The sequence below is a fragment of the Ranitomeya imitator genome, chromosome 7 (assembly GCF_032444005.1).
Source record: "Ranitomeya imitator isolate aRanImi1 chromosome 7, aRanImi1.pri, whole genome shotgun sequence".
Classification (NCBI taxonomy): domain Eukaryota; kingdom Metazoa; phylum Chordata; class Amphibia; order Anura; family Dendrobatidae; genus Ranitomeya; species Ranitomeya imitator.
The window spans coordinates 192,923,974-192,939,936 of NC_091288.1; the positions used below are offsets into that span (position 1 = coordinate 192,923,974).

Below are 15,963 nucleotides of genomic sequence, written 5' to 3' on the forward strand. Positions count from 1 at the left end.
GGTGCTGACTGTGGTGAAGCTGGATCCCAGAGTTTCTGCTGGAGGAGGCAAGAGTGGAGTGTTGTTTCAGACCGCAGGCTGGGATGAGGGGGTGTTCGGATGTGTGCTGCGGGTGTTCGGCGCTGATGGTGGTCGGCACTGTGGGGATTCTGCCAACATGTTGTGAAAGCCCAGAGCAGCAGTAGTTTCATGGTTTCCTATGCGGTAGACTCCAGGAAAATGGCTGCCGGGGTAGCACTGAGATCTCATCTCCCGAGATCTTGGTGCCGAGATCTCCATTTGTGCATGTGGCGCCCCTGGCAGCCATTTTCCAAGAGTCCACCGCATAGAAAACCATGAAACTGCAGGGGCTGTGCGCTTTCACAAGATGTCGGCAGAGGCCCCGCAGTGCCGAACACCTGCAGCGGCATGCCGCACATCTGAACACCCCCTCATCCCAGCCAGCGGCTTTCAGCAACGCTCCACACATGCCTCCTCCAGCAGCAACCCTGGGACCCCGCTCCACCGCAGCCGGTAAGGTATGTCTGCATTATAAGAAGCACCCCCATTTTCCCAAAAAATTTTTGGGAAAAAAGTGCATTTTATAATCCTAAAAATACGTTATATTTTAGGTATAATATTTTCCAATGGAGAACAATGGAAATCCCTGAGGAGATTCACGCTATCAACACTTCGAGACTTTGGAATGGGGAAGAAAAGTGTGGAAGCCAGAATTCAAGATGAATTAATGCCCCTTATAGAAAGTTTTAAATCACACAATGGTAAGATATATCATTCACATTTCTCTCATAGCTTTTATATACTCTAACTTCTTGTATATCAGTTTCTACAACAAGGGCTACAAAATTTATTTATTTTACTAATTTAATTAGTTAATTCTGAGTCGCCCGCCAGGGCTGTGGGGTACTCAGTACCGGGTCCGTTACCTAAAGGTATGTGTCACGGCAGCAGCATCCCGGTTTGTGGCCCTGGGGTTGTGGAAATAAGGAATGTTCGTGATGCCACCTGTGGTATTTGGTCAGGGATGACCAACGCTGCTTAAAGGGTGTCTTACCGAGTCACAAATGAAGAGGCGTTACGCCTTACTTACGGAGCGCTCACTAATATACTAATTAGGCATAGACAAGAGTCTTTTTCGGTAAAACAAGATTATAAAATTTATTAATTATGATAAAAAAAGATTTATATTGACCTTTGGCACAAGATTAGTTCAAAAGTTCTGACATGCAATGATCAACATCTTTATTATACAACTATATATATATATAGAGAGAGAGAGAGAGAGAGAGAGAGATAGTAAGCATCAATACATTACTGGATATTGAAGCATCACTTCTCCTGACGGGGGACCTCGACAGGGGGAGGAAAAATTCCGGCGTGCATCACAGACCAAAGTGCGTCCACTTGAAGAGTCTGGAAATGTCCCTACCCCCACCGAGGTGCTGTCCTGTTTTATACACTTAAAACTGGATCTAGTTTGATCATGCGTACTGGCATTTTTCTTATATAACTTATTATTGTACAAATCACGAGTTGTTATTGTGCAAATTCCATGCTTATCTTGTAATTCGCTCTGAGAATATTTTTTCTCATACTGCAAGCACGCTGCGCGTGCGTACTTAGTTGCTTATGCCACATCTCCTCATGCAATACGAATAGGTCACTCAGAAGGCACTTCCCCGCTTAAATTTTGTCTTTGTTTTACTCAGTTTATGGCAATAGATACATGAGATCACTATCTACACATACATTCAGACATTCTTGTCTCATTTGTATCACAAAGGGGTCCTCTGAGGTGATGTTATGGCAGCCAGATGGTATAACTTCCCACAGGTGAAGTAGGTCCCCGGGGCTCCCGGTGAATAGATGGAAGATGGTAAGTGGTGCAGTAATGAACGAAGGACACAGTTGTGCAGTCTTTTTACCTGGTTTACTGATTGTAGCAGGTAGCCACAGTCCAGGTCACCAGATCACAGGTACAGGCAGGTTCCAGCCAGTTTGGAAGCGAGCTCAGAGTCCAGCTTTATCAGGTGGAGTTAAAAGCCTTCCGTCTAGCGCTGTGTTGTTATAGTCCCTTACTGCCTATGGCTTTGTAGCAAGGTCCTCTCAGTTATCTCTGTTCTTTAATGTAGTGGGATACAAACCTGTATGACAGGTGACTCAAGCCTTTTTACAGGGTATCTATCATGACCCGGGCTCTATGTGTCACTGTGTCTCCTGGGTGTTAGGACGAACAGGCGTTATATAATCCAGCTGTCCCACCGGTTTCTGCTAGGTGGCTTAGAGTCCCACAAAAGCCTCGGTCTTCTGGCTACCGGTGTCTGCGCTTTGCCAGGGAAACAGTCTGCTTGCTGCTGTCCTCCCCCTGGTGTCCTCACATTTGCTTCACTCTCCGGCACGTTAGCTAAAAGCTGTTCTTCCTTCTGTATCTCGCTATCTAGGATCTACAGCACTTCAGGCTGTACGGCCCCTCACCCGTCCTTCTGCCTCAGACTGCTCCAGTCTGCTGTCTGGCACCAAGTGACTAAATCTTCCCAACTGCCTAGCAACTGCCTAGCAACTAACTCCTCCTCCCGACCAGAGAGAGCAGCTCCCCTGAAGTTGGGTGTAGAGCTCCCCCTTCTGGACTGAAGTCAAAATGGTGTTGTATGTGCTGATTACCTGTCAAAAAGGAATCCTCCATCACTTCCAAGCGTGATATCATTCTCCTCATGAGGAAAGCAATGCCACTGTGACAACCAGGACCCTGGGGCGTCACACTTCCACAGCGTTTTACAAACATTATTGGCACTGTCCCCATTGTGGCTCACAATCTAGAATCCCTATCAGTATGTCTTTGGAGTGAGGGAGGAAACCAGAGTACCCGGAGGAAACCCACACAAATACGGGGAGAACATACAAACTCCTTGCAAATGTTGTCCTTGGAGGGATTTGAACCCAGGACCCCAGTCCTGCAAGTACGCCACAAAGAGTGAAGTTTTTGCTCTATATTTGCATCACATTTTTCTGCACATAAAAACATCTGCAGCATTTAAACATATCATTAGGATTTCAATTGTTAATCTGGCTGTGGGTTTGCTTCAATCACTTGATAGTTTCATCGATCTACAGTCATTACTGAAGGTAGTTTTACATTGGGGTTACAAATGACCTTTTCGAGTCATTTTTTATGTTTTTTAGTTTTTTTTTTATTGATAATTTATTCTATTCTTTAATTTTTTGTTATTCTTCTAGGCAAACCATTCAATCCTCACATGTTGATAAACAGTGCAGTTTCCAACGTAATCTGCTCTATTATCTTTGGAAAAAGGTTTGAGTATGATGACCCAACGTTTGAAAAATTAATCAAAATGCTAGATGAAAATTCCAAACTGGTCGGTGCACCCGAAGTGCTGGTAAGAAAACCTTCAGATCTTATGTCTAACCTTTTTAGTGAATTCTCAGAAGATTAGTTTCATGTTAACCTTTAGAACTAATTGTAGTGCAATCAAGAGCTCGTTGGGTGAGAACTCATCTCTTGGTCATCCAATTCCCTCCAGTTGCTTAATTAATAAAATAAAAGGGCCCTATATAATGGATGATGATGTACAAACTTTGTTCCCTAAATGAGTCCTTACAATTTATGTACAATATCCGATTAGTATTCTGCTTCTCCTCTCTCTAATTCAATAGTTTACTGTACTGGAGTAAAACAGTCCTTCTCCCAAATACAGTGGGTATAAAATGAACATAATAGGGAATTTAGGAGAACTGACTGCTCTGCCCTAGGGTGTCGAGGTAATACTGATTGCAGTGTTCTATAGATTTATTACCATCTACACTACTCACAAACATTTAGGGATATTTGGCTTTTGAGTGAAATTTCAGGGTGATCCTAAAATGCACTCTTTTCAGGTGAACTTAATGTGACAGTCTCTAAACTGTTTGTTCTCTAACAAGGATCTTACTGACAAAATTCACAAAACAGGTGTTTGATCCATGAATTGCCCAAGAAATTTTGAGGTTCAATCAAAATTAGTATTTAAACAGTTTTCCTCATCATGCTGTTCACATTTTGACATCATGAGACCAAGAAGACACCTAACAATTGATCAACAGTACTTTGCCATTGTGAGGCTGCAAACAGGATGTTCTCAGAAGGAAGTGGCTACAGAGCTTAAAGTGTCACAGAGTGTCTTCAACAGGTTGCAAAAGAGATACAGAGAGACTGGAAGAGTCACAGAAAGGCAGAGAAGTGGTCGTCCTTTGGCCACAACTGGATGATGTATGCCACACAACTCCAGGCATATTTAAGGGAGGTGAGAGGCACCCAAGTGTCCCATCAGACCATTCAAAACCATTTACATCAACATAATCTGTGTGCTTGATGACCTGCAAGGGTACCTGATCACACCACCAGACACAGGCGTTATCGTCTTGAGTAAGCCATGGAGCATCTACGCTGGATGAGAGACCAGTGGGTGTCATTACTGTTCACTGATAAAACTCGACTCATGCTGAGCCGAAATTATGGCCGCCAACAACGTTGGGAGATGTCAAGAAGAATGCTATGCATCAGCCAATGTTGTCACCAGACAAGCCTTTGGTGATGGTAGTGTTACAGTGTGGGCACGTGTGCCTAATCAATACAGAAATGCCCTACACTTTGTGAATAGTACCGTTACAAGCCCCTATTACTTGAATAACTTAATTTTTCCATTCATTGTACCTCTGAATGAACGACACAGGCCTAATTTAATCTTCATGGACAACCATGTTCCAGTTCATCAAGGTCGCATCATTAGGAAACGGCTGCTGGAGACTGAGATACCTCAAAATGAGTGGCCTGCACTTTCTCCAGACCTGAATCCCATAGAAAACCTATAGGATCAGCTATGTCATTATTTAGTGGCTCGTAACTGTGTACCCCAGAACCTCAATGACCTGAGGGCTGCCCTTCAAGAAGAGTGGGATGGCATTCTTTAGCAGACAATAACTCGATTTGTGAACAACATGAGACATTGTTGTCAAGCTGTAATTAATGCTCAAAGCCGCCTGACAAATTATTGAGACGTTAACATTTTTTTTTGGGGGGGTGTATACTTACTACTGTTGTTGGCTTTTGTGTCAGAAAATTGTTTGAAATGAGGACATGACTAGTGTTGAGCATTCCGATACCGCAAGTATCGGGTATCGGCCGATATTTGCGGTATCGGAATTCCGATACTGAGTTCTGATATTTTTGCGATATCGGGAATCGGTATTGGGATGAAGATTGATGTGTAAAATAAAGAATAAAAATTAAAAATATTGATATACTTACCCTCGGACGCACCCTGGTTGTAACCGCTGCAACCGCCATGCTTCTGTTCCTAAGAATGAGCGCGTGAAGGACCTTCGATGACTTCGCAGCTTGTGATTGGTCACATGAGCGGTCACATGAGCGGTCATGCGACCAATCACAAGCCGCGACGTCATCGAAGGTCCTTTACGCGCTTATTCTTAGGAAGGGAATCATGGCGGTTGCAGCGGTTACAACCAGGGCGCGTCCGAGGGTAAGTATATCAATATTTTTTATTTTTATTCTTTATTTTACACATGAATATGGATCCCAGGGCCTGAAGGAGAGTTTCCTCTCCTTCAGACCCTGGGAACCATAGAGGATACCTTCCGATATTTGTGTCACATTGACTTGTACTGGTATCGGATATCGGTATCGGCGATATCCGATATTTTTCGGATATCGGCCGAAACCATCCGATACCGATACTTTCAAATATCGGACGGTATCACTCAACACTAGACATGACCATTGCAAGCTTCTACTTAACCCCTTTCCGACATCGGGCGTAATTGTACACCGATGTCAGACTCCCTCACTTTGATGTGGGTGGTGTAAGATTGCTCTCACTAAGTGTATTGGGGGACACTCGCTTGGCACGGGATTAACGTAGTCAGACACAATTTTTCCAAACAAACAGTCCATACGGTTTATTAAATTGTCATAAACCGGGTTATGCACAGTCCATATTATACATTCCATAGAACACAATAGACACCAACTGGTGATATTAACTTGCAGCTTTATATTGCACACTTCATATACGGCTTGAACTCACGGACACTAAACATGCTGGACCTCTCACTTCGTCCAGTTACCATGGGTGTCCATACGCCGTACAGTTCACCAATGTCCCAAGTCACATACAGCGCATATGACACTGGGTCGCGGTCTCTAAACACGCCGAACCTCACTCCGTTCAGTCACCATGGGAGACCACACAGTTCATAGAGCATTACAAGCACCAACAGTCTGTATAGGTACCTGATGGGAGCTCCTGCTCCACCTGCTGACTCCCTGTCAGTCCACTCCTCCGGGAAAGCTGCCTCACAGGGATCACAAACTTGCCTGGGCGGCATATCTTAGTCAGACCAGACCCACCGAAGGACAGTAGCTTCCCCACATGAACCGCACATGTGACCTGTCCAGGTGCTATGCAGGACCTCGTCCAACACCCCAGGCCACCCGCAAGTCCAAAGCCCCACCATGTGCTCTTCAGAACTCCTACTCCCAGGAAATCCAACACACCAGGCTCACCAGGTCCAAAGCCCCACCATGTGCTATTCAGGACTCCTACTCCCAGGAAATCCAACACAGGTGGTTCAGTGTGCTGTTCAGGGATCCGGTCCTACTCCCAGGACCTCCCAACACACAGGCTCTCCAGGACCTTCCACTGGACCCACACCCTGGTCACATAATATATCCTTAACCATTCCCCTGGGTGGGAGTGTGGATGTGTGGCTAGTTTGTCCTGCCCATCTCACACAATTAGCCTAGTATGTCTCCCTTACATCTACACCATACATATACACTCTTGAGGGACTACAGGACCCTGAACAACAACATTGCATCAGACTTACTACGCAGACTCCCTCTGCGACACATATCGGCCATTCACAACACAGCCAGTCACTGTTTCACCACAATTATCACAATAGATATGTCTCCATGCACATACCAAGAAGCACTCACAGCGCCCTCTAGCTGTCACAGGGGTCACTGCATCACAGTGGTGAGCCTACATCTCTCTTATCACATGTCAGCTGTTTTGAACAGCTTACATGTGGTCGGGACAGCCGCAAGTGGGACAGCCACAGGTGGATCGCAATGGCTAACAACCCGTTAAATGCTGCTGTCAAACTCTGACAGCGGCATTTAACATGTGCTTCCGGCAATCGTGACGGAAATCCGCTCGTCAGTGACACCCACCCATACGCCCATAGCAAGTGAGGTATTCTGCTACATACAGGTGATCTGATCATCGCCTGCATGTAGCAGTACTGATCGGGTTATGGCAGCTTCTAGTCTCCTATGGAGACTATTGAAGCATGCCAAAAGTGAAAAAAAGATGTTTTTAAAAATAAAAAAAAATTTCAGATCACCCCCTTTTCACCCCATTCGAAACAATAAAAAAAATCAAACATACACATATTTGGTATCGCCGGGTTCAGAATAGCCTGATCTATCAATAATAAATAGGGATTTCCCTGATCGTTAAAAGGCGTAGCCAGAAAAAAGTAAAAACGCCAGAATTACGTCTTTTTGGTCGCTGCAACATTGCATTGAAATGCAATAACGGGCGGTCAAAAGAATGTATCTGCACCAATGTTGGATTGTTAAAAAACGTAAGCTGGGCACACAAAAAACAAGCCCTCCCCCAACCCCAGATCACGGAAAATGGAGACGCTACAGGTATCAGAAAATGGCGCAATTTTTTTTTAACATAGTTTGGCATTTTTTATCACCACTGAGATAAAACGTTAGATTTACATACGAATCTAGAGATGTTTGGGGTGTATGTACTCATAATGACCTGAAGAATTAAAATAGCAAGTCAGATTTAGCATTCATTGAACCTAGCAAAAAAGCAAAACAAAAAACATGTGTGGGATTGACCTTTTTTTGCAATGTCACCGCACTTGGAATTTTTTTTCCCATTTTTGAGTACACGACATGGTAAAAGCAATGGTGTTGTTCAAATATACAACTTGTCCCACAAAAAAACAAGCCCTCACATGGCCATTTTAACCAAAAAATAAAAAAGTTATGGCTCTGGGGAGAAGGGGAGCAAAAAAATGAAAATGCAAACTCCAAAATTCCTCTAGTCGCTAAGGGGGTAGAGGTGGTTTCCCATGAACAAAGTACTTCTTAATCATTAGATCTTGGAATAATAATAATTTTTGCAATTGGATGTGTTAAATAAAATGTTCCTGTGCTGAGATAATCTTATAAATGTGCCCCTGCTGTGTACTGTGTAATGGCTGTGTCTGACCATACAGGAACATTGTCTGATCATACTACAGCTCCTGGGCAGGGGAGGAAGCAAAAGAGAGGATACAGTCACTGTAGTGTGAACTTTTACGGTTTCCATATATTTCACCTGAAGGGCAAATATCCCTAACTTTCTGTGAATAGTGTACACTCTTCTTTATATAATGAATATGAGGTATCGTCTCATAGCTGTTCTTCATATTTCATGTCAATGAATCTTTTTAGTATTCTTAGTGATATATATGCTACAGAGCACCTTATATTGCACAGATACGTTACTAGGTAGGAATGTAGAGGTTTTAATCAGTTAAAGGAAATGCATATGTAATCAGCTTTGTATAGAGGTGTTATCGGTCATTATAATCCTGCCTCTGATGATATGGAGTCTGCTGCAAACTGTTCCTGAAAGCACAGGAAGTACACATCTAAAAAAGCCCCAGTGGCCAGTGTGAAAATTGCAAGATTACTATTTTTTTTTTTAAATAAAGATCATAACCCCTTTCTGACATCAGACGTACTATCCCGTCGAGGTGACCTGGGCCCGTATGACCATCGACAGGATAGTACGTCATATGCGATCAGCCACACTCACCTGGGAGTGCAGCCGATCACAGTCGGGTGTCAGCTGATTATCACAGCTGACATCCAGCACTATGTGCCAAGAGCGGTGACGGACCGCTGTTGCCAATTTACCCCCTGGAACACTGCGATCAAACAAGACTGCAGCATTCCGGTGGCATAGTGAAGCATTGCGCAGGGAGGAGGCTCCCTGCGTGCTTCCTTGAGACCCTCAGAACAACGCGATATGATTGCTTTGTTTCGAGGGTCTCCTCCTGTCTCCTCCCTGCAGGCCCCCGGATCCAAGATGGCTGCGGGGTCCTTCCGGGTCCTGCAGGGAGGTGGCTTCTCAGTGCCTGCTGAGAGCAGGTATCGGCAAGCCTCCTGCAGTGCCTGTCAAATCACTGATCTGACACAGTGCACTGCAAAGTGTCAGATCAGCGATCTGGCATGATATAGTGATGTTCCACTCTGGGACAAAGTAAAAAAGATTTAATAAAAAAGATATTATACTGTGTAAAATTATATTTTTTTAAAGATTCCTAAATAAACAAAAAAATAAATAAATATTGTTCCAATAAATACTATACATTTCTTTATGCAAATAAAAAACAGCAATAAAAGTACATATATTTGGTATCCCCACGACTGTAACGACCTAACCTATAAAACTGTCCCACTAGTCAACCCCTTCAGTGAAAACCGTAAAAAAAACAAAGCAAAAAACAACGCTTTATCATCATACCGCCGAACAAAAAGTGGAATAACACGCAATCAAAAAGACAGATATAAATAAACATGGTACTGCTGAAAACATCATCTTGTCCCATAAAAAACGAGCCACCATACAGCATCATCAGCAAAAAAATAAAAAAGTTATAGCACTCAGAAAAAAGTGATGCAAAAGCTTATTTTTTATATAAAATAGTTTTTGTTGTACAAAAGCGCCAAAGCATAAAAAATGATATAAATGAGGTATCGCTGTAATCGTACTGACCCGAAGAATAAAACTGCCTTATAAATTTTACCACACGCGGAACGGTATAAACGCCCCACCCAAAAGAAATTCACGAATTTCTGGTTTTTGTTCATTCAGCCTTCCAAATGTCGTAACAAAAGCGATCAAAAAATGTCATGTGCACAAAAATGGTACCAATAAAAATGTCAACTCGTCCCACAAACAACAAGACCTCACTTGACTCTGTGGGCCAAAATATGGAAAAATTATAGCTCAAAAAATGTGGTGATGCAAAAACTATTTTTTGCAATAAAAAGCGTCTTTTAGTGTGTGACAGCTGCCAATCATAAAAACCCGATATAATAACCCGCTATAAATAGTAAATCAAACCCCTCTTCATCACCCCCTTAGTTAGGGGAAAATAATAAAATAAAAAAATGTATTTATTTCTGTTTTCCCATTAGGGTTAGGGTTGGGGCAAAAATTAGGGTTGGGGCTAAAGTAAGGGTTAGGATTGGGGCTAAAGTTAGGGTTGGGGCTAGAGTCGGGCTTAGGGTTTGGATTACGTTTACGGCTGAGATTAGGGTTAGGAGTGTGTCAGGTTTTGGGGTGTGGTTAGAGTTATGGTTGGGATTAGGGTTAAGGGTGTGTTGGGTTAGGGGTGTGGTTAGGGTTGGGATTAGGGTTAGGGGTGTTGGGGTTAGGGGTGTGTTGGGGTTAGGGTTGTGGTTAGGGTTGGGATTAGGGTTAGGGATGTGTTCAGGTTAGGGGTGTGGTTATGGTTAGGGTTGGGATTAGGGTCAGTGGTGTGTTGGGGTTTGGGGTTGAAGTTAGACTTGGGGGATTTCCACTGTTTAGGCACATCACGGTCTCTCCAAGTGTGACATGGTGTCCAATTTCAATTCCAGCCAATTGTGCATTGATAAAGTAAAACAGTGCTCCTTCCCTTCCGTGCTCTCCCGTGCGCCCAAACAGTGGTTTACCCCCACATATGGGGTATCAGCGTACTCAGGACAAATTGGAAAACAACTTTTACAGTCCAATTTCTCTTGTTACCCTTGGGAAAATAAAAATTTGGGGGCTAAAAAATCATTTTTGTGGGAAAAAAAGATTTTTTATTATTACGGCACTGCGTTATAAACTTTAGTGAAACACTTGGGGGTTCAAAGTTTTCACAACACATGTAGATAAGTTCCTTTGGGGGGTCTAGCTTCCAATATGCAGTCACTTGTGGGGGTTTCTACTGTTTAAGTATATCAGGGACTCTGCAAACACAACGAAACGCCCTCAGACCATTCCATCAAAGTCTGCATTCCAAATCGGCACTCCTTCCCTTCCGAGCTCTGCCATGCACCCAAACGGTGGTTCCCCCCACATATGGGGTATCAGCATACTCAGCACAAATTGCACAACAATTTTTGGGGTCCAACTTCTCCTGTTACCCTTAGAAAAAAAAATTGGGGGCAAAAAGATCATTTTTGTGAAAAAAATATGATTTTTTTATTTTTACTGCTCTACATTATAAACTTCGGTGAAGCACTTGGGGGTTCAAAGTGCTCACCACACATCTAGATAAGTTCCTTAGGGGGTCTACATTCCAAAATGGTGTCATTTGTGGGGGTTTCCACTGTTTAGGCACATCAGGGGCTCTCCAAATGTGACATGGGGTTCGATTTCAATTCCAGCCAATTTTGCACTGAAAAGTCAAATGGCGCTACTTCCCTTCCAAACTCTGCCATGCCCCCAAACAGTGATTTACCCCCACATACCCCCACGTACTCAGGACAAATTGTACAACAACTTTTGTGGTTTCAATTTCTCGTGTTACCCTTGGTAAAATAAAACAAATGGGATCTAAATAAATTTTATGTGAAAAAAAGTTAAATGTTAATTTTTTAAAAAATTCCAAAAATTCCTGTGAAGCACCTGAAGAGTTAATAAACTTGTTGAATGTGGTTTTGAGCACCTTAAGGGGTGCAGTTTTTAGAATGGTGTCACTTTTGGGTATTTTCTATCACATAGACCCCTCAAAGTGACTTCAAATGTAATGTGGTCCCTTAAAAAAAATGGTGTTGTAAAAATGAGAAATTGCTGGTCAACTTTTAACCCTTACAACTCCCTAACAAAAACAAATTTTGGTTCCAAAATTGTGCTGATGTAAAGTAGACATGTGGGAAATGTTACTTATTAAGTATTTTGTGTGACATATCGCTGTGATTTAATTGCATAAAAATTCAAAGTTGGAAAATTGCAAAATTTTCAAAATTTTCGCCAAATTTCCGTTTTTTTCACAAATAAACTCAGGTAATATCAAAGAAATTTTTTGCCACTACCATGAAGTACAATATGTCACAAGAAAACATTGTCAGAATCACCGGGATCCATTGAAGCGTTCCAGAGTTATAACCTCATAAAGGGACAGTGGTCAGAATTGAAAAAAATTGACCCGGTCATTAACGTGCAAACCACCCTCGGGGGTAAAGGGGTTAACAGTAAAAAGAAAAAAAATACAGTATATGTAAACCTGGTCATTTTCCGATGATAGCTTCCCTATAAGTGAACTACTTTTATTTGAAAAACTAGACACAGTTAAAGCATTACACCTTCATGAAAATAGAGATCCTTTTTCTAATCCTAGGTAATACCTATATTTAATTGATTGATGTTTTTTGTTTTTTTATTTGCTTGGCTTTTTTTGCAGATAGAACACATACCTATCATAGTATATGGCCTTTTCACATACACAAATTCATGTCCGATTTTGATCCATTTTGCGCATTAAACTCATCCATTTCACTCAGTTTGTTCAGAGTCTGTTTTTCACTGACTGCTGCTAGCAGAAGCTGAGGAAACCTCAATCCGTTTTTTTATCATATGAGAAATATGGATGACACCCATGAATGGTAAAAAAACATTCACATGGACCAAAAATGGATACAAATTGGAACCACTACATTGATAAAAGTTGTGCAGAAAAAAAACTGAAGGGGCCTAAGTCAGAGAACACACTTGGCCGGATTCTAACGTAGGCTCCTATCGATGTAATGTGGAGCGCCACTGACTGGCCGAGCTGCTCCCAATATACACCATTATTGTTCTGGTCTGTACTTTTTGCTACAAGAAAATCTAAAGAGGAATTGTTGATTTCCACAGCTGTATAATTATTATCCCTTCCTCGGATCACTCCTTGGCCTACATAAGAAAGTAATACAGAACAATCAAGATGTGAGGAATTTTATTTCCCAGTGTTCGACAAATCGACGATTGGATTTAGATGCAAATGACGTCACAGGATACATCGATGCATTTCTTCTGAAGCAGGAACAGGTGCGTTAATGGTGCATATGCTACCTTAATTTTCCTTTATGTGCTCAAAAGGGCTGTGATATCAATTATTCTGGGAACATCTGAGGATTTTACTATATACTTGGTTGGTTTTAGGTGACGTGTGACCCTGTAGTTGAAAGTAAAAGTGAGACAGCAAATGCTGAACTATTATACCAACAACACAATCATATTCAGAAATAATCACGAAGAAATTAATAATATAATAATAATAATAATTTTTATTTATATAGCGCCAACATATTCCGCAGCGCTTTACAAATTATAGAGGGGACTTGTACAGACAATAGACATTACAGCATAACAGAAATACAGTTCAAAACAGATACCAGGAGGAATGAGGGCCCTGCTCGCAAGCTTACAGACTATGAGGAAAAGGGGAGACACGAGAGGTGGATGGTAACAATTGCTTTTGTTATTCGGACCAGCTATAGTGTAAGGCTCAGGTGTGCATGTAAAGCTGCATGAACCAGTTAACTGCCTAAGTATGTAGCAGTGTAGACACAGAGGGCTATTAACTGCATAAAGTGAATGAGAACATGATGCGAGGGACCTGGTTTTTTTTTATTTTTTTTATATAAATAGGCCACACAGGGATCGTTAGGTTAATGCATTGAGGCGGTAGGCCAGTCTGAACAAGTGAGTTTTTAGGGTACGCTTAAAACTGTGGGGATTGGGGATTAATCGTATTAACCTAGGTAGTGCATTCCAAAGAATCGGCGCAGCACGTGTAAAGTCTTGGAGACGGGAGTGGGAGGTTCTGATTATTGAGGATGCTAACCTGAGGTCATTAGCGGAGCGGAGGGCACGGGTAGGGTGGTAGACTGAGACCAGAGAGGAGATGTATGGTGGTGCAGAGCCATGGAGAGCTTTGTGGATGAGGGTAGTAGTTTTGTACTGGATTCTGGAGTGGATGGGTAGCCAGTGTAATGACTGGCACAAGGTAGAGGCATCGGTGTATCGGTTGGTGAGGAATATGATCCTGGCAGCAGCATTCAGGACAGATTGGAGCGGGGACAGTTTGGTAAGAGGGAGGCCGATTAGTAGAGAGTTACAATAGTCCAGACAAGAATGAATAAGTGAAACAGTAAGAGTTTTTGCAGAGTCGAAAGTAAGAAAAGGGCGAATTCTAGAAATGTTTTTGAGATGCAGATAAGAAGAGCGAGCCAGTGATCGGATGTGGGGGGTGAATGAAAGCTCGGAATCAAGTATGACCCCAAGGCAGCGGGCATGTTGATTTGGAGTAATGGTGGAACCGCACACGGAGATGGCAATGTCAGGCAAAGGTAGGTTAGTAGAGGGAGAGAACACGAGGAGTTCAGTTTTTGACAGGTTTAGTTTCAGATAGAGGGAGGACATGATGTTAGAGACAGCAGTAAGACAATCACTGGTGTTTTCTAAAAAGGTCGGCGTGACAACAGGAGAAGAGGTGTATAATTGGGTGTCGTCAGCATAGAGATGGTACTGGAAACCAAATCTACTGATTGTTTGTCCAATAGGGGCAGTATACAACGAGAAGAGGAGGGGGCCTAGGACTGATCCTTGAGGAACCCCAACAGTAAGGGGAAGGTGAGAGGAGGAGGAACCAGCAAAACATACAGTGAAGGATCGGTCAGAGAGATAGGAGGAGAACCAGGAGAGAACGGTGTCCTTGAGGCCGATGGAGCGGAGCATAGTGAGGAGGAGCTGGTGATCCACAGTATCGAATGCTGCAGAGAGATCCAAGAGAATTAGCATGGAGTAGTGACCATTAGATTTAGCTGTTAGTAGGTCATTAGAGACTTTAGTGAGGGCAGTTTCAGTAGAGTGTAAAGAGCGGAAGCCAGATTGAAGAGGGTCGAGAAGAGAGTTATCTGAGAGATAGCGGGTAAGACGGGAGTGGACCAGGCGTTCGAGGAGTTTAGAGATGAAGGGAAGATTAGAGACAGGTCTATAATTAGCGGCACAGTTTTGATCGAGGGATGGTTTTTTAAGTAATGGATGTATGATGGCATGCTTAAATGAGGAGGGAAAAATACCGGAAGTGAGGGAAAGGTTGAATATTTTTGTTAGGTAAGAGGTGACAGCCGGGGAAAGGGACTGGAAGAGATGTGACGGAATGGGGTCACTGGTGCAAGTGGTCGGGCGAGAAGATGCAAGGAGCCTGCTTACTTCTTCTTCTGTAACTGCTTCAAAGTCAGAGAGTGAACTAGATGCAGTGGGGGAGGGAGGACAGTGCATGGTATGAAGAGATTGGGAGATGATTTCCTGTCGAATGTGGTCAATTTTTTCTTTGAAGTAATTGGCCAGATCGTCAGCATGGAGATCCGTGGTTGGAGTCTACATAGCCAATAAGATTAGATCAAAGTTTATTTTACAAAAATCAACCCCAATACATATCAGATTACCATACATATACAATGGTACAATATATGGGTTTAAAGAATCAATAGATGATTAGATCCACAGGTGTGAAAACTGAGGCCGAAGAAAGGTCAGGACAATCAAAGAGAAGCGGAGAACTGAAAGTGCACTGATACACCCACTGGTGTGTTTGCAAACCTAATTTGCATATACCATATATACTCGAATATAAGCTGAGGTTTCCAACCTATTTTTAGGCTGAAAGTGCTCCTCTCAGCTTATACTCGAGTCATTGTCCCAGGGGTCGGCGGGGGAGGGGGAGTGGCAGGAATGGTGGCTGTCACATCATACTCACCCCCACCTGATGCGTCTCTGCATGTCACTGCTTCTCAGATGGTTTCTGGTGCCTGCAGCTCTTCCTGGGTTCAGCAGTCACGTGGTATCGCTC

At 42.9% G+C, this 15,963-nt stretch overlaps 1 protein-coding gene across 1 annotated transcript in view; it reads left to right on the plus strand.

The window, feature by feature from the left end:
• LOC138645181 (cytochrome P450 2K1-like) overlaps nucleotides 1-15,963 on the plus strand; it is a 41,975-nt gene that overhangs the window by 13,264 nt on the left and 12,748 nt on the right. The window contains exons 3-5 of the mRNA XM_069734281.1: nucleotides 612-761; nucleotides 3,235-3,395; nucleotides 12,981-13,154. Coding sequence (XP_069590382.1) covers nucleotides 612-761; nucleotides 3,235-3,395; nucleotides 12,981-13,154 — 485 coding nt within the window. The remainder of the gene's footprint in view (nucleotides 1-611; nucleotides 762-3,234; nucleotides 3,396-12,980; nucleotides 13,155-15,963) is intronic.